At 37.6% G+C, this 18,891-nt stretch overlaps 1 protein-coding gene across 1 annotated transcript; it reads right to left on the minus strand.

Moving 5' to 3' along the window:
- Positions 1–1,668: 1,668 nt before the first annotated feature.
- Positions 1,669–15,414, minus strand: LOC146145769 (rhodopsin kinase GRK7-like). The gene is made up of 14 exons (XM_083390677.1): positions 15,309–15,414; positions 12,346–12,596; positions 11,014–11,215; positions 10,084–10,162; positions 9,568–9,778; positions 8,740–8,855; positions 8,326–8,432; positions 7,112–7,214; positions 6,514–6,614; positions 5,656–5,795; positions 4,178–4,326; positions 3,321–3,452; positions 2,614–2,688; positions 1,669–1,825 (listed from the first exon to the last, which is right to left on the minus strand). The coding sequence occupies exons 1-14, from the start codon at positions 15,412–15,414 to the stop codon at positions 1,669–1,671; spliced, it is 1,929 nt and encodes a 642-aa protein (XP_083246803.1).
- Between the last annotated feature and the right edge of the window lie 3,477 nt (positions 15,415–18,891).

Raw genomic sequence — 18,891 nt, forward strand, 5'->3', positions numbered from 1 at the left:
TTTTGAGTAATTCAAACAACACTATAGATTCTAAATTCTATTGAAGTAACGAACACATTTAAACAAAAAATTCGGGTTAATGCTTCTATAGCCTAAGGCAGTAGCCGGTAAATTTTAGTCGCGGCCCAAATGTATGTATTTTCGCACTTTTTCAATTTCTCGCGAACTGATATTTCGGTTATATCATGTAGTTGTGGGCGCGATAGCCGTACATTAATTTTACTGTATGTTAAAAGTTTGTGTGTCTAAGAGTTTTTATTTTGGCTCATTGTTCTATCACAGGGCCAACATACAATGCCCCAAAACTATACTATAAACCTGTAACAATGTGAATGCAGGGTTTTTTCGCGTCTTTGCCGAAAAATTAATTAAACTGGAATTGCACTGCATATTTAGCCAACGCACGAGTTCGCTCGAGAACAACAGATGTTTTTGAGATTATTTGTTTTATGATTCCTTGAAGATATATGATTCTAAAGAAATATGCCCCCCACCCCCAACCAAATTCGCCCCTGTTTTCTGGGCCTTCACCAACTATTGAAAAAGTATTTTGGGCTGCGACAAAAATATTTCCGACCACTGGTCCAATGCGAAAAGAACAAAGATCGTACAAAAATCGAAAAGTCGACTATACTTTGTGGCATCCTTAAAAACAAATCCAAAACCAATATGAAGAACTTTAAAACCTGAGTTGCGAAAGAAATGTAGCTCTTTTCCCAAAGTTCGACCTAACTACCCAAAGGGCGTTTAAAATCATTTTATTTGGTAAAACTTAAAACAACTTGCTACTGAAAAATCTGTGCTCAATTTTTATACTGTTATCACGGTGACAAAACTTTTGTCGCGGCATATTTGGGTTATGTTCAGTTTTACGCAGACCTCCACCTAAAAGTGTGTAGGCCACTGTTAAACCCATCACAATTAGGTAAATCAATGGATGCGAAAATGTCAGTTACATGTATTTTCTCTTTTTAGACTTTTGATGTAGTGATGATTTCCTTTTTAAGGTATTATCATTTTAAGGGACTGCAACTCGTTAAAAATAGTGTTGCAACAAACGTTTTGGAAGCACTGCATTAGACAAATACCTACACAAGGACAACTTCGCTTTTGAAACTTTTGAAAAGACAACTTTAGAGCTTTGGAGCATAAAGGTTGGAGGTTGTAGTAAGAATATTAAAGCCCATACAGCAGTAGATCAATTTTGAGCGTTTCGAAATTATTCATTCATTGAATTATTCGAAACGTTCAAAATGATACCTACTTCTGTATGGGCTTTGATATTCTTATTATAACTTTAGAGCAGTTTTACGCTTTTTCTGCATTTATTTTTTGCTGTATTGTGTTGCTGGGTATTGTCTCGGCGAAAATTTCCATAGGAATTATCAAGGCTTAGGAGGCCTTAAAACCTTAAGAAGGCCTTAAAACCTTAAAACGACAAGACCGGCTGTTGCGATTTGCGGGATAAATGGAAGACTGCTACTTACGCTATCGAAGCATGTCTCGCTTCTACTCGAAGTACGCTTTTTCGCAAAGCTTTCCACCGTTCAGTCGTCGAGTCTTTGCGACTGAAAGCGCTCAGAGAACGCAACCCGGCTCAGCCCTTTGACCGACAACCTTATCGATTTTTTTCGAGGCTTTATCTCCAGTTGATTATCGTCTCCTGATTCACAGCAACAAACACACCGAGGATTTGGCCTTTTCCGTTGATTGCTTTCCACCTCCGCCCTTCTTACCGCCTCCAGCGCTTAGTTCTGTTTTTCTCGCCATTACTTCTGCGTAAAGCCCTGTCTCCATGATCTCCTGCTGCCACGGAATCGGGACTCTGCGTTCGAAATAGAAATATACACAGTTGGTCATTTTTCTCATATGGTTTGCTGCGTTTGTCAGTGATTCCTAATCTTTCAAGGCTCACTATTAAGAACCACAGGACAGTTTACACAGAGATTAAATCAGTTCCGGACAGGGGCCATCAAATTACGGCCCGCGGGCCAGATCCGGCTCCCGGTTCAATTAATCCGTTCCGCCGCACGTTTTATTAAGGAAACCGAAATATGGATTTTAAATGTTGCCGTATGCAATCCCAAACTAAATTTTATGACATTTGTAACTGTACGCAATTCATTACGGCCATTAACAGTTTTACATAGAATGTTAATTACATTTCCTTCGTTTCACGATAATAAAGTTAATACAGTTTGACAAATATATATCTGTCCCGCGATGGTCAGTTATCTGATCCTCCATGAAAAAGTTCATATACCCCTGCCCCTGGTTTAAGGGATAAAGGATGTCCTGTTACTAAAAAGTTTTATCTTGTGCAAGCAAATGTTAGCCCACCACTAAGGACTCTTTTATAAAGTCCTATTTTATTGTATAACAAAAAATACTGTACAGATATTCTTTAATTATGTTCTCTTTTGACGTTATATATTATGATCGCCAAAAATGTTGTACTTACAGAAATATCTGCGGGCTACTAAGAACTGTATATTTAAACAGTAAAAAAATAAGTATTTTTCGTCCATTTTATCGTTGGTGTTTCGATACTTGTTTTTAAACAGGTATAATTCCTTAACACACTCTTGAATGGTGCAATTCAATTAAGCTTACCTCCCGGTTGCAAACTTCTTGTGGTAGTCTTTGTCTTCTTGAGTTAGGACTACTCCTTTTGCTTCGCTTCCCAACCTATTGGATCAAAGTGTAACATTGTGTGGTTTAGCTTTGAAAAAATCTTGTTATTGATGTATAGCCTAGTTCAATCAAAGGTACACTTAATGTTTCAATGCAGAACCGATTATGGGGATTTAAGAAAGGATCAAACTTGCGCACTTATTTGAATTTTTTTATGTTCAAATTTTGCCCAGCTGTGTAGAGTAAACCATGCAAATCAAAGTGCAACATTGGTTTTAGTGTAGGGTTACAAAAATCTGTGAGTGAAATGTAGTTCAATCAAAGGTACACCTAATGTTGCAATGCAGAACCGATATGGGGACTTTAAGAAACCTTTTCTCAAAGATCAAACTTGCGCACTTTTCTGGATTTTTCATGTTCAAATTTTCCTCAGCTCTGTAGAGTAAACTATATGCAAGCTAAAACAGTGCTTCGCAACCGGTATGCCGCGAGACCATGCCAGGTGTACTGCGGTGTTATTGGATGTTATCGATTTTGTTTTAAGAGTACAGTATTCAAACTCTTTTTAACCGGACGTTGATGATGTTCAAACTTTATACTAAGGCGCAAGTGGGAGATTATCAGTTTCCTGAAAATACATGAAATATCATTCTCCGTTATAGCCACCAAGTAAGTTGCATATATACCTAATGTCAGAAACGTCCTTCGCATAAACCTGGTTGGGGTCGGGTACAAATGGGGTTGGGATGAGTCCAGCTTCCAACCGCTCCCAGTTCATGTCAGCAAAATACGGGTGCCGTTTGATCGGTTCTGCTGATCTGCGCGAAAAAATAATAAAACCTTTTAAAACTGGTAAATATGAGCTGGTTAAATCAAGTAAATATAATATAAACGTAACACAAGCATGCAAATTGTTTTGCGTACAAAATTAACCCAATTTTATCGAAAAATATCAAATTGATGTCGCTTAATCAGTTTCGCGGATCTGCATGTAAACTTGTCAATTACAAAGCTTCTTTGGGTCGAAGTCGTAGGTTCGAACCCCCCCCCCTCCCCTCCCATTATTACATCGACTTTTCTCGCATTGGAATAAATTAATTGTATTGTAATAAAGCAGTTGTCGCAATCTGCGATATTAAGGTAAAAATGTTAGCCATGGAGCTTAAGAAACTACCCAGAAAGTGTTCTCTAAAAAGTTATTATTAGATATATGATGTAGCAACCGAAAATATGAATATCATTTTCTTGGTAAGGTCTTGAACATTAAGGTCCAGCGATAGCGCAATCCGCCTAAAAATGTAGGCTATTATATCGATTCTTTCCTTCTTGGAATGAATTAAACATATATAGAAAGCCTCGCTGAACATTGGACATCGTTTGACCGAGTAAGATTCCCTTTCGCCCAGTCGCAGGATTAAGCAACACCATTACCCGCTAAGAGGTTCGCGAATCGTTCATCGACGGTCGATTTCTAATGCTCGGACAAGTATTAAGCCCTCTTTGGCGGTTGCGGATTATACAAGGTCGTCCAGGTAATCCTTACTTCTCGTCTCCTGCCAGTCTACGGTCCACGCTCTTTTCCAGCAACTGGTCGATGAGGTCTAGCAAGTCGTCGTCGTGAATTCGCTTGTATTCGTGCTCTTCGTGGATCGTCTTCTCAATTGTTGCACCGATGCTCATCTTGCGTTTATTCTGCGAGACATCATACACTGACAGTAGGAAGACCCTATTTTTCCGTCTTATAAATAAGTCATTTTAAAATGACTTTAAGTCACAGTCAAGGCATTCGTAAAGTAACAAGTCAAGTCTTTTCGAATAAATAGCAAGTCAACTCCCAGTCCAAGTCATTGATTGCCCAAGTCAAGTCATTATTAGAGCAAGTCAACCTTTAGTCAAGCCCTTGTCATAAAAATAAAACTTTAAACTCTTAAAACTGGTAAACTCGTCTGATTATTGTGAGCAATAGCTTAAGTAAAAATAACATAAACACAACATAATAGCAAGCAAATCGTTTTATGTGCAAAATTATAAAAGTTGCTTAATGAAAACATTTTATTTTTACCCAAGTCATTCGTCTAAAATACGTAAGTCCAAGTCAAATCAAGTCACTGTTTTCAAATCACTTAAGTCAAGTCAATTCATTTGAAAACAGTGACTTAAGTCAAGTCATAGACTTAAGTCATAATAACACTGCTACCTTTCGCAATTTACTCCCGAAAAAGTGAGCTTTTTTTCAAACGTTGTCAAGTTTTAATTCCTATGGTACCTTGCTATCAGATTAATACTGCCACTTTGAATCGGGTATCAGCTCCGTTGCGATAATATCGGACTTTCCGTGTGTTAAACGGGCATCCTTTTAGATAAGTCCCATAATTTTATATACCAGACGTTAGGGGCAAACATAACTGACCACAACTCGGTATAAAAGTTGAACACAGGTAAAACTTTATATGCTTTACACCCCTGTAAGCGTTTAGGCCTCATAACAATACTGTTTGAATCTAAGTTGATTTACAGCACCAGGTACAAAAATAAATAATCAAATATGCTATATATCTGAATCACGATGGTTGTTCAAAGGCGCTTTTGCATGGTTTGCAGCTTTTACGTGTTATTCAGGTTTTAGGAAAATTAACGCACATGTAATATTATTGCGGATGCCATTTGCAATATTCACTGTTTGGTGCATTAATTCATCCCATAATCTTCGCATAGCGCTGGGCGCGAGGTATTTTCATTGATTTTCGGCTTTCATAAACACAGGCAAACATTTACAGTTGTATCCAGTGGAAATAAAATCCATTAGGCGGTACGTGGCCAGAAAAGGTTGAGAACCACTTGTCCAAATTCATTTTTTTTGTTTTAATACAGAACCGATTTTGGGGCGTTAAGAAACCATCTCTTAAAGATCAAGCTTACGCAGTTTTCTGGATTTTTTCATGTTCAGATTCTGCTCAGCTCTGTAGAGTAAACTCTCTAATAACCACTGGTCCAAGTTGCTTTTAAAAAACCCTTTCTAACCTTTCCTTTGGTGACAAAGGGCGCGCGGCCCTCGGCCATTTCGAAGATGGTACATCCCAAGGCGAACCAGTCCACTCCGTAGGCGTACTTCTTGCTTTCAAGCATTTCAGGCGCCATGAAGCCCACGGTACCGGCGCGACCTTTGTACAAAGAAAATACAAAAGTTTGCGTTGATTTGTTTAAAGCAGTGATTTCAAACTCCCTGTCCTCAGATGGATTCTTAATCGTGCCGCGAAACTTTTTGACTAATTTTTGAAAATTAACTAATCATAGTGGAAATAGGCATGCAAGTAAGAATACAAGACTGAAACCAACGCTCTATATCAGTGGTTCTCAACCGGGTTGCCGCGGCACCCTGGTGTGCCATTTCTAATGCCCAAGTGCGCTAAGAGATATTTGAGAATCTTTAAAAATCTGATTTTTGCGGAATAAACCATTTATAACTTCCTATACGTTGTGTAGAGTTGGTGTGTGTTGTTCCAGTTCGGTTTATTGTGACATTCTAGTGATTTGCCTACGGAAATATCTTATAGGGGTGCCGCAATCTATTTATTATTTCTGAGGGGTGCCGCAAGCCATAAAAGGTTGAGAACCACTGCTCTATATACTAAAATACTGGATCGTGGTATTTTACACAATGTATTGTCGTACAGTAGCATTGGGAAGAATTATGTTACTATCCTTGTATGACAAGTACGGCGCCATTTTTTACTCATTTTTCCAAGTGTGCTGTAAACAATTTGAGAACCGCTAGTTCAAAGTTTTCTTATAGGTTAAAAGCAACATTGAAGCCCTACAAACTCGATAAAAATTAGTTCCTATGAAAATTAAAAAAACACAATATATAGGTCGACGTACCTGACGTCTTTTCGCCTTTACCAAGGATACAAACAAGTCCCAAGTCGGCTATTCGGACATGCCCTCTGTCATCCAAAAGAACGTTCTCTGGTTTCATATCTCTAGAACAAGAGAAATCGCGCCTTCCTATTAAACAATCTTTTTAAGTACACTTTATGCTTTGCACGACCAAAGTATTTTAACCATACTTGTAAAAAAAATTGTACTCTGATCAGTGGCTTGGAGTATTCTAAAAATATTAGCATTTACTTCTACACGATTTCCAATGTATGTAAGAGTATTTTTTTCGTACTGAAGCATGTAATATTTTGGAAATACTGTAGCTCTTTTTGTTACTAATTTTAGATTTCCATTTCTTTGCCTAGTCTTTAACTGCTTGAAGAACTCAAAGGGCTTTATTTATCTCTACTCTCTTTTTTCTAGTTTCCATTACGTGAAATATTACGTATAATTAAGCGGAGTGTGGTAAAAAAACGAAAGCTTAAATCTTGCGCGCTTTTAACCTATAGCTTATTTACTAAAAAAAGGCCCTATGGTTTAACTTGAGTTCTGTTATCAATTTCGACCAGATATTATAGGACAGTCCTATACACCTGACCTATACAGGATGCTGTGCTCATGTAGATGGTCGAGTCCCAGTGTAATCTGTGCAGTGTAGAACTTCGTCCTCTCTGGGGAGATCCCTCTTTTCTTGCCTTTTGCTGAAGAACATATATATTTTTATTAAATTATATCAGAGGTTCTCAACCGGAGAGGAATTTAAAGTTTTAAGAGGGTGTTAAGTATTTGTCAAAGAAGGCACGTTTTTGTAGAGGCTGACATGTTGATGGTTATGAGAATAGCCTATTTTAGAATCTAAACAGTGCTGATCTTTTTTGTAGCGAGTCAAAACTTTAAATGTAGCATATACTGCTTTATTTTTACGTCACTATGCGCATCAATTCTTTTCATTAAAATATGTTCAGCAAAGTAGATTACTAACATTTTGGTATTGATATAGCGGCTAAAAAGTTACTCCATTCCAATTTAAATATGTTTTTTTTCTTAGGAGGAAATTTTAAACAGCGGTTAAAGGGATCCATGGGATAAAAAATGTTGAGACCCACTGGACTATATTAATCGTTGATCGTGATTATTTGCTATAGAACATTGTAAGATGGAAATACAAGATAGTTTGATGTCAAGTCTTAAAATGGTCTAAATAGCTAGTAATATATACAACATGACTTCCTTATCCTAATCACTTGTACCATAGCAAACGTTTCGCAGGTACAGATATAACATCCTAACTGGAACGTCCTTGCACCATTTTCTCACAAAAATACTTTAATTTGAATAAGTTACATAACATATAGTAGAGGGGATGATAAATTGGTGAATAAAGCCGCTACTTGTGAAAAATTGCAATCAATCTTCATACAAATACCAGTGAACGTTACTCTTAGTCATTTTCAGCTAAATCTAAAACAATGCTTCCCAACCATGGTTCGCGAGCTATTTCAGGTGGGAGCAATGTATTTATAAATGTTACAGTTTTCTATTTTACAATAATATCACAATTGCGTTACAATCAGAAGTGTTGTGTCGCATTAACGATTTCAGTACGTACGCCAGCAGTAAATATGCAGGTTTTATGTAACTTTATTCGTTTGGTCTAACTTTATTCGTTTGTGGGTCGCACAATGAAACTTGCATTAAAAGTGGGTTGCGAACTGAAAAAGGTTGGCAAGAACTGCTCTAAAAACATCGACGAGCTTGAGATAGCCTTTTCTGGCTAAAAGCAAATATCAACAGCAAACGAACGTTCCTTACTTTTCTCATAGATATGAAACTTAAGGTCACCGGCCCCCATCAAGGTCATCACAAGGTTCAGATGATTCTTGTTCTCGTAGGCGTACGACAGGCTTACAATGAAGGAGCTGAATATTTTAACTTAGAGATTAAATTATTTTTTTATCTATTTTTTATGTTCTCGCTTTCTCATAGCAGATATGCTCAAAAAAATAAAATATGCTTAAAACTTTAAAAAAGATACGCAAACAATCGAAATTCTCAAGCGTCACATTGATTTAAATTATTATTTTAGTTCATAGGCAACTTTCAAAAATCTGCTATTTTCACAGCCATTCTAATAAATAGAGGTTCGATCAAAAACAAGATACAGTTATCGACAAACAAGAAGCTGAAAACTTTGGCTAAAAGCATTCACTTAAGTTTGATACAGACCTGTTCACCATTTCGAGCGTAATTTTCTCCGACATTACAACTTTCTCTGCGTGTTTTTCCTTCATTTTCTTCTTGTCGATTTTCTTGCACGCGTACATCTTACCGGTTGACTTCACCTGCGCGGGAAATTCAAAAACGCGATTTGAGAAGATTCCGCGGTTTCTTGGATAAGTGAATGACGTAATAGCTGGCAAAAAAAAATCCCAAGCCCCGCAGCAATAAAAATCAACCTCTGCAGATTTGTGCATTTTAAGAAATAATTTCAAAGCGTTCTGTAAACACTAAAGAGTGATTACTCCAAAGTTTAAAATGAAGTTAACACAGCATCAGTTAAATCATACTCTTTTTAAAACGTTAATTAAATTACGACAGCAAAAAATTCAATCTCGAAAGAGACAAGGTCGTACGGTTTAGCCATTTTTAAGTCACACAGCATTGAAATTGACACAAATGTGGGGTATTTATGCATTTGGAGCGCAAACGCGACATGTAGCGTTTGCGCTCCACATTAAACTTTTAAATGGCGACGAAGATTAAACTTAACACATTTCTTTGAAAGCAGAAATGCGGAGTCGGTTCAAAACAAGTCTGGTCAGACCCTGGCCCTGCAAATCATATCTAATACGACGTGTATAGTTACTAAAAATACACATCGACTAACTATTGCTTTCAAATTTTACAACCACCGAATGAATGTAGAGTTACTCAAAATACACATCAACTGAGTAAATGTAGTAAATGTAGATTTCAAATTTCAGAACCAACAAATAATTAAATATTACAAAATATACACATCAACTGAGTAAATGCTGTGAATGTAGCCCGCACCTGATAGGCGTAAACCTCGCCAAATCCTCCCTTTCCCAGCAATCTGAAGGGCATAAAGTCTTCCTCAATGACTGGCTGTCGCTCCTTTGCCTTCCACCTTAGAAAGGTCTTGAAATCGGCACTTTTCTTGTACAAGGGATACACTTCCTGTACCAGGTAAGGGTACATCTGCTGCTTGCAGCGGTCTAGCAGCAACTTGATGAAGTATGAGCTGCGTGTAATTGATAAGATCGGGTAATAGCGCGTTCTATTTTAGTGCCATTCAATACTAGTTTTTAGATTCAAGTTCGTTGACCCCTTATTTTCAAGAATTCTGATCATTTTAGTGGTAACACTTTCAACGAATGAGGTTATACTTTCTTAAGGAATATTGGGTTTCAGCATGTGAACAAACCATAAGGCGACAAGTTATTCTTTTACGTGCCATAGAGGCGTATTGCGTTCAACTCTACTGTATAGCCCTGCGTAAATTCGCCCGAACAAAGACCGAGAAAGTACGCAATCATGTTATCTTACCGCTTCTCATCTTCAGAAAGGTGTGCCACGACTAGGTCTGGATGCTGGACGTTTACAATATCCAAAACCGATTTCCGTTCTGGCATGTTTGACGTTCCTGCAATTAACCATGGTGTCAATACGGCGTGAGTTGACTTGTTTTTAACTGACTTGTCTTGGCTGTGTCTTTTGAATAAATGACCTGACTTGATTGAAGTCTTTGAACAAATTATTTGAGTTTGAAATTAATAGTTTTTTGCACATAAAACAGTTTCCTTATATGTGTTAAACTAGATTTAGGCTAGATAACAGTTGTTGAGCACATGTGTGTGTGTATCTTCCATTGAATGACATGGTACTGCAGATCCCCTTCAATATGAAGTAGCTTGTACTAACATAATGTAGCAAGCATTGGCGTATGGTTGTTTCTCGACTCGCTCCTCTCTGAGCCTGTGTTGCTCAGTTAGTAGAGCAACGGATGACCGGAGGTCGTTAGTTCGAACCTCACTACAGGCTAGTTGTTTGTCTAGCCTGCCTTGATTGCATTACTGACACATATTTGCTTATATCTTTCATTCAACACTGCTTCCAGTGTTATAATGACTTCAGTCATTGACTTGCCTTAAGTGCATTTGAGTCAATGTTTTCAAATGACTTGACTTGTCTTCAGTCCTTAATTCACACTAAACACTTTTATTTGCATTGTGTTATTTTTTGAGTTGAATTGCTGCTTATACTCGCACGAGTTTACCAGTTTTAATAGTCTAACACATTTGTGTCAATGACATGACTTGAAATTGACTTGCTCTCATAATGGGGGACTTGACTTGGGCAACCGATGACTTTGACTGAGACTTGACTTGTTATTTTTGCAAAATACTTGACTTGGACTTAAGTCATTTCAAAATGACTTGTTTACAACACTGCTGTTTGCTCTGAAAAAGCACTTACCTTTTTCATTTTCGCTTACAACGGTTCCTTGCAGCATCTCTTTGATCGACTCGTAATTGAGCACTTCGTTGTTTAGTATCACAGAGGAGCAGGTTGACTTGGTCTCTTCTGGAATGGAGAAAACCTCGTAGGGAGCGCCTTTGACCAAGTAACTGTTCGCCACGCACTTTGCGGCGTCCATTCGTTCTGATTCAACCGCAATCTACGTAAAAACAGCATACCTAAAAAAACAGGGCTGCGGAGAAAATGAACCCGAGCCCGAGCCCCGAGTCCCGAGTCCGACTCCGGTCAAATGTGCGATTTCGTTTAATCGCGAGTCCGGCCCTGACTCTACAGCCTGTATTCCGCCAATTTACGTTACCAAAATAACATGGATATTCAGCAATCCACTTATAGTGGTGTGTCGTATAACTCATTCACTCACAATAGATGGTTGGAAAATATTCCACCACATGCTCTTCCACCTTTACAATTTCCAGTTGGCGGCCATATTAGTTTTAAAATGTCGTACTGCGCATGTCGGACTCGGGACTCGGGTAGTTTTACGTGGTTTTACTACAGTCTCGAGAGTCCTACTACGATTCACCAGAGCTGCCTAAAGCAACAAGTCAGCAATACAATATAATTACACAAGAATCAGATAGCGGTGAATCCAGAATTTCTTGTTTGGGAGGACATCACTGGGTAAAGTATGCCGGAACGATGTTTCGGTAAATGTTGATGAAATAATAATATTAATATAATTATTATGTTTTTTGTTAATATCGGTATCTAAGCAAAAAACTTTGCGTAACTATATAGTATTCTTCTTTTGTTGAATAAAGTTGTTTTAGGTCTTTTTCACAACCTTTGTGGTTTTGCTTAAATCATTCGGTAAAAGTATTTTTGCAGGTACATTCTACAGGTAGGAAATGTTTCTTTTTTACAAGAATGTTTTTTTTTTAGTATTTTAATCATTTTTTTTACATTTTTCAGAAAACTGTTTTTTTGTAAAGAGAAAACGTGCATTTATTGTACCCGGCGTTTTCGGCTGAGAAGAATTCCGCAAACTTTTTTGTGCATTTACGTAGTAAAAGTAGGCAAAAAAGTTAGTTTTAAGAGGCCATGGCCTGATGGAACTTAAAATACATTCATTTTCTGGGCTATACACCACAGGAATGCTAAAATAGCAGGCATGTTAACGGAGAATGGGCTATAGGGTGCTTTGAAGCGATTTTTATACCATACAAAAGATTTATTTCTGAACTTTTCTATTAAAATACCACCTTGGTCTTTTAAGGTATTACCAAGTTAGTTTAATAAAACCTTCACATCCTGTAAGGTCCAGCCCACCTCGTAATTCCAAATGGCTTCCATCATTGCATTGGCGTTTTTGACCTTGGCCTCGGCGGACTTGCAGAACTGATTGAAGAGTTCTTTACCGATGCATTGCTTCTCGCAGAATATGTTGAACTCGTGACGTTGAACCAGTTTGGGGTCACTGACCTCTGGCAAGAGATTGTGAAGTTCGATTCCCATCATCTTCTTGATTTCGTCTTCGTGAATCGAGTCTGACCGACAGGAAATAGAAACACGTTTTAATCCTGCCGTTTGGTATTTCGCTTTAGATCGGGGGTTCTTAACTTTTTTCACCGCGGATGCTTTCTTTGCTTTGCTTGGACGACAGTTGGCGAGAAATTTTGAAAAGTGACGTCATAAATTGATGTCACAATCATATATAGACTTTCAGAGATATGCGTAAAATTGAGTCTAAATACATTCAGTGCTAAAACGTTTTATTTTTAATAAAACTCTTTGAACGTTTGATGTTTACCAGCCGCTATAGTTATAATGCAAGATTTTACGTAATTCCTCTAGCGGTTTCTTGGGTTAAAAAGTTCTAACTGACAAAGTTGGAATATTTTTACTTTGCTATGTCAGACTGTATGATCAAATTGCTCAATACGATAATTGTGTTGTACAACGTTTACTGTGTAACTACAGACCAGTTCGTGCTTCGCGCAAACATTTATTTTCGTTAATGAGGTTTGTGTCCGTAAGAAAAATGTTTCAGAGCAACGAGGCATGCATAATGAGCATGTTACGCCGTGCAAATTCACAAACTCGATAAAATGAAACTGCAAAACTATAAACGCTGTTAAAACTTCTTCCCGTGCCAAAGTTCAGCAACTTTTATTTTCTAATATTGAAAGCGCTTTTACACAAAAAAAAACAGTAAAATGTTATATTATTAGAACTAAATGTTTGTTTTCGTAATTGCTGGGATTGTTTTGTATTGTGAATAAACAATGAGAATTGGCTGTATAACAAATTTAGCTTTTTTGAAAATTGGCTATATTTTTGGGTGGCTTGCGTGCCATTTTTATTAGTTCGCTTGCCACATTTGGCACGCGTGCCTCATGTTGGACACCCCTGGCCTATTGTGTCGCGCAGCCTGTCCAATGAAAAGTTTTGCTATTGTTATTTAAACAAATAAACCCGACCAGACTGTGTTCAGCTACATTTTGCGCAAAAAATCCTTAAAAAATCCCTAAAAAAATCCCATAACACGGGCAAACTATGTGTATTGTGTAAGTGTCTCAATATTATTAATTTGTATTGGCTAGTGCGTATTAAGATCGAAAATCCTTGCATGCCTATTGGCTATACTAATTTTTTTTTCCAAAATTACAAAAAGTTTCTTGTTTTATTAAGGGGGTGCGCAACTCTTAAATGAGTCACATGACAGCTTTTCTAATGAGTCGGCATACTTATATTCTGTTTTGTTTAACTAGGCCAAAAAATTTATAAAATTGTAAGTCAATGACACCTAACAGATGAAAGCTGTTCGCTCAAATATTAATCCCTGGCCTGAAATCCATCATCTTTTTCTTACATTGGCTTCTATGCGTAATAAAAAAAAACGTTTTTTCCTTAAACTCGACAGAAATGTCGCATTATTTCTCCTATTACCCGACATAGTTTAATTAGTTATCGTGGACAAAATACTTGGGTACCAATGTATTATAAATGCCATTAAAAGTATAATTTTTTCCGACATAAAAAAGTAGGTGGGATAAATCCTTAATTCTTGTCTAAGTGGTTTAAAAAGTTTGGTATTGCATTATCGATCTGTTTATTACAGGGGTCGGCAACCTACGGCCCGCCGATGTAATTCATTCGGCCCGCCACCTCTTTGACAAACTAGACGCGAGTCCTTTTCAAATACTTTTCGATTATTTAACTACGTAAGTGCAAAAAATTTTCACGCTTCGCGCGAATCATCATTCTACATCTGGTTTGTTTACGTTTTGATGCTGTGTTTTCATCTAGATCAGCGATGTTTTATCGTTGCGCCGTGGAAGGCAGCCAAGTGCGTCACGGAAAAACGGAAAACTTATTCAAAAATATTGAACATATAATTTTTAACATATTTTTTAATTTCCGCAATTTAATAAAAACTTGCAAGAAATTTACCAGAAATGCCGGTATACCCAAAAAAATCACGCTCGCTTCGCTCGCCAGGTCTGCCTTGGCTTAAAAGGTTAACAAACACTAAGCTACATTAACTTTAAATGTTATCGCGTTCCCAAAGTCGTTTTATTACACTTTTCTTAAGAAGTATGGATGACGACGTGTGGACGCGAAGTTCAAACCAAACAAACGACTTCTTTCGCGCTTTTACGCCAACACTCTACTGCCTCCTTAAACGTAATTAAACAAGTTTTTAAGTGCAAAAACGATCCGAGGCCCGGCTGATTCACACTTGTTCTAACATGAAAATAACACAATTCTATGTTATCTTTGTTGCCGACCCCTGGTTTAGTAAATAACAACTTGATATTTGGACAAAAATTATCGCGATCCGGTCCGGTATTAAGTGACGTCTTTTACTAAAATCGATGAAATTAAAAGAAACCTTAATCTGTCATTGTTGATTGGCGAAATCTTTCCGGATTAAAAAAATGAGTCACGGCAGGCTGTTAATTCGATATCTTAAATGATTTATCGGACGAGTACCGTTGCCACCCAAGTATCGGACGAGTACCGTTGCCACCCAAGTATCGGACGAGTACCGATATCAGCCAAGTATCGGACCAGTACCGATCCGAAGCTATGTTCTCGGACACCCTTACTTCCCTCAGAAACAAAGAAAGAAAGATGTTTTTTTTACAAGGAAAGAAAGATGTTTTTTTTACAAGGAAAGAAAGATGATTTTTTTACAAGGAAAGAAAGATGTTTTTTTACATGAAAAGAAAGATGTTTTTTTTTACAAGGAAAGAAAGATGTTTTTAAAAGTCCTCGGGCGGACCTACCTGGTAGCTTAAACTGGTTCCGCCACTTCTTATTGTGATTGCTGTCCGACTTTGCCTGAACCAGACAAGTGTTTGCCATCAGATCCTCTATTCCCCCGAAATCCATTTCGACGCTTTGCTGAAACCTTTTCCAAACTGTTCAAGTAATTCGGATGGGTCTTCGACGACGTTCAATTTCGCCTCCCTGCCATCTTTGAACCCGTTTGCTTATCGGAACTTTTCGCTCGTCTGTTTACACTCACAACATGTTTAAAGACAACAGCGCCATCTTTACCGCGTTTTCGACCTGAAATTAACAATTAAAATGTTATAGGTCCACTATGCACGGATCTGTAAGGTAGCTTGATAATGAATTGCAAAGCTAAAAAGGTCGAGTAGATCGACATCATCTTAATTAAGACGTTTCGACACGAACTTGTATCGTTAAGGAAACAATTTTAATAGTTTAACGTTTTATTTTATGTCAATGACTTGTCCTAAAGTTGACTTGGATTAGTAATGACTTGACTGGGACTTGGTTGGGGCATTTGATGGCTTAAACTGCGACTTTATAGTTTTTGGAAAATGGTTGATTTGTACTTAAGTTATTTTTCAAATAACTTGACTGGGACGTCAGTAATTTCAAAATGAATAATTTACATCACTGGTTATTTTTTGTTTAAATGACTTGACCGGGACTTCAGTAATTTCAATATGACTAGTTTTTTCAAATTATTTGACTGGCACTTTAGTAATTTCAAAATGACTTGTTTCTGTCACTGCAGATTCGCTATTCACGTAACCGACAGTGAAAACCGCACGCTTTCGCAAGTGTAAAATTTAATGTGAAACGATCGGGGTCGGGCACTTTTTACGACGCCGCGTCGCGCCAAAGTCCACTTTCTTTCGATTGCCTCGCAAAAACGGCGCACATGCCGCTTATGAATATTTCAGCGCGCGAATCTAACGACTGGGCGCCGTCCAAAATTGCCTCAACACGTGCTGCAGGCCGCCGTAAACCTTGTAAGCAACACTTGTCCAGACCACGTTGCTTTCTGTCAGCAGCACTCGCTGTTTTGAAGTCGACTACGCCAGTGCTCTTTAACCTTTTTTGGTTTGGTGAACCCTTAAAGTGGTTGTGACGACCTCATGCACCCTGTTTACTTAAACTGGTAAAAAGAGTTATGAAAAATTATTATGTTTATCAATATCATCATGTCAATTAAAGCTTAGCTTTTTCGAGTGGAGCTGCTGAAGTTTTACACACTGTCGGTGAGAGTTCGATTATGGTTGCAGGCTGCTTGCGAGTTCTATACAAAAGTGCATGTATACATCAGTTGAAATCTACATACTTACTCTAATATCCTGAATGTCAAATATTAATGGTTCATTAAAATTTTGTGATTCACCCTTGTATACCTTTTCGTACTGGTGCACCCCATGCACATTTTGGTTCACTCCAGGTGCACCGCGCACACCCGTTGAAGAGCACTGGACTACGCAACCTGTGCATAAAATGCTCGTATTCTGTGTAGCAAAATTTAAATTTTTCTTTGCTGAATGGTCACGCTGGATGGGCGTTTCTTCCCAGCTTAAAGTGCTCTTACAACCTGAATATTTTCTTATCATTCTTTGTTGCTTTCTGAGGTCTTATTTTGCTGATTGATGTGCTTGGTAAGTCTGATTGATTTTATCTCGTCTTTTAAGTAAAATACATCGCTTACCGAAATCGTTTTTTTTGTACTAATGAAAAAGGTTTCCCCAAATTATTTTTTTCTGCATTTTGTGTAAGAAGTAAAAGGATTATGGGTTCGGGGTGTCCGATAATACGACATTCTATTTTGATACCGATACCCGATATTTTAAATACAAAGTATCGCGAACCGATACGATACAAAATGACGTCATTGCTATGCTTACAACCATTGAAATCGACAATATTGAAAAGTAAAAAAAAAACAGTCATTTTACAGTTTTTAATGTCAAAACTTTTTTCTATATCCTCCGTTTGACAAATTCGTACTATTCCGAAAGTTTCTCTTTTAAAAGCTTTACTCGGAATAGTTTGCAATGAATTAGTAGACAAAGACTCATAACAAAGGCTACCTCTAAAACATTTTCAACATGCCGAAAATGATTTTCCCTCACTTGGTTAATTAATCTTTCTTTTCCTTAGTATAAAAACTTTAAGCAGTTAAATAGGCTGGTTCGTCATTGGTGCTACTTAATTACACTAAAACACAGTTTCAAAGAAAGCCCGGTAAAATTAAAATTTAGCTACACTCTTGGGTACACCATGCACGGCTCTGTAATGAAGCTTGATAATGAATTGTAAAACCAAAAAAGAGTAGATTGCCATCATCTTGAAAAAGGCGTTTGTTTAAGTTAATTTAATTGAGGGTGATAATCTGAAGACTATCATTAACCGAATCTCGACCTTTTTGGCTTTGCAACTCACTGTCAAGCTACACTTTTATTGCAGAAAAGTTTGCAAAACGCTGCAAACGGCAGAACGCATTTAGCGGCGCAAGTTCAAAACCTATCCCGCCATCCGCAACTGTCATTCTGCCAACGTCACTGTGCACGCCAATGTCACAAATGCTCAGTTCGTCGAGCGAACGCAAAAGGATAAAGGGCTTATGACGAGCGGCCAGTATCTCATCGCATTTGTCGCGCCGCTATTCCCCTTGTCCACCTGTTCGATTGATCGTCCCGGCAATCCCGGATCAATCGATTTCGGAAGCATCCGAAACGCGCCAGTGCGCTTTTTGCAAAGCTTTGCTAAACACTTGCATTGTGTGGCGATCAGGGTTTGCTTGCAAGTGCACTATAATCCTAATCTTTATGTTTTGTGTTTTTTTACATACGAGAAATTTATTGATATGTAATTCCCCCTATAAGCACTTGCATTGCGTGGTGATCAGGGTTTATTTGAAACTGCACTATAATTCGATTCCTTAACGTTTTCGAATTTTGTGAATACGAACAACGATCAGTTAGTTAACTTGACAAGCCTATGGTTTCTGCTTTGCGGCCCACAAAGAAAATAAAAAGGTACACTTTCAGATTCAATTTATTTTTGTGAATCTTTGCAAACGTTGAAAAACAAAATAACATAAAGAATTACACAAGGAGAGCGAAAAGACCTTTCGGCCATCGAGTCGAGCTGCCCACATCGAGACGAGCAACTTTCTACAAAACAATATTGATGCAGTATCGTCAATTTGAAAAAACATTTTTTACAACAACCGTATGTTTAAAACAGTCGGGAATTGAACTGCGAACAATATCCTACTTTACTTGTCATAAACAAGCGATTAAACATTATTGCAGGGTTTACTGTCAAGTGCACTCTAATTCTGATCTTTATGTTTTTGTTTTATCGGTGGGCACGTTTACAACATGGTTATTGCCGTCAATGACAAACATCGGCATGTAGAATGATTAAAAGCAATAAAACAAACAGTTTTGATGAAAATTTAGTTTACACTAAGTGGCAATTTGGTGTTATACGTCAGAGAGACTCTTTTGGTTATATAGGCAACGAACAATTTGAAACAAAATAAATGAGATCAAAAACATTAAACACAGCGCTTTAGTAGAA

This window comes from Ascidiella aspersa, chromosome 5 (genome assembly GCF_963924565.1).
Source record: "Ascidiella aspersa chromosome 5, kaAscAspe10.2, whole genome shotgun sequence".
Taxonomy (NCBI): Eukaryota; Metazoa; Chordata; class Ascidiacea; order Phlebobranchia; family Ascidiidae; genus Ascidiella; species Ascidiella aspersa.

Coding starts and splice junctions, on each gene's coding strand:
- LOC146145769 (XM_083390677.1), bottom strand. CDS start 15,414: ATGGATTTCGGGGGAATAGAGGATCTGATGGCAAACACTTGTCTGGTT. Junction 4,327..5,655: donor CCTTTGTCACCAAAGGAAAG/GTTAGAAAGGGT, acceptor GATGTCTCGCAG/AATAAACGCAAGATGAGCAT. Junction 1,826..2,613: donor AAGAAGTTTGCAACCGGGAG/GTAAGCTTAATT, acceptor TTTCGAACGCAG/AGTCCCGATTCCGTGGCAGC.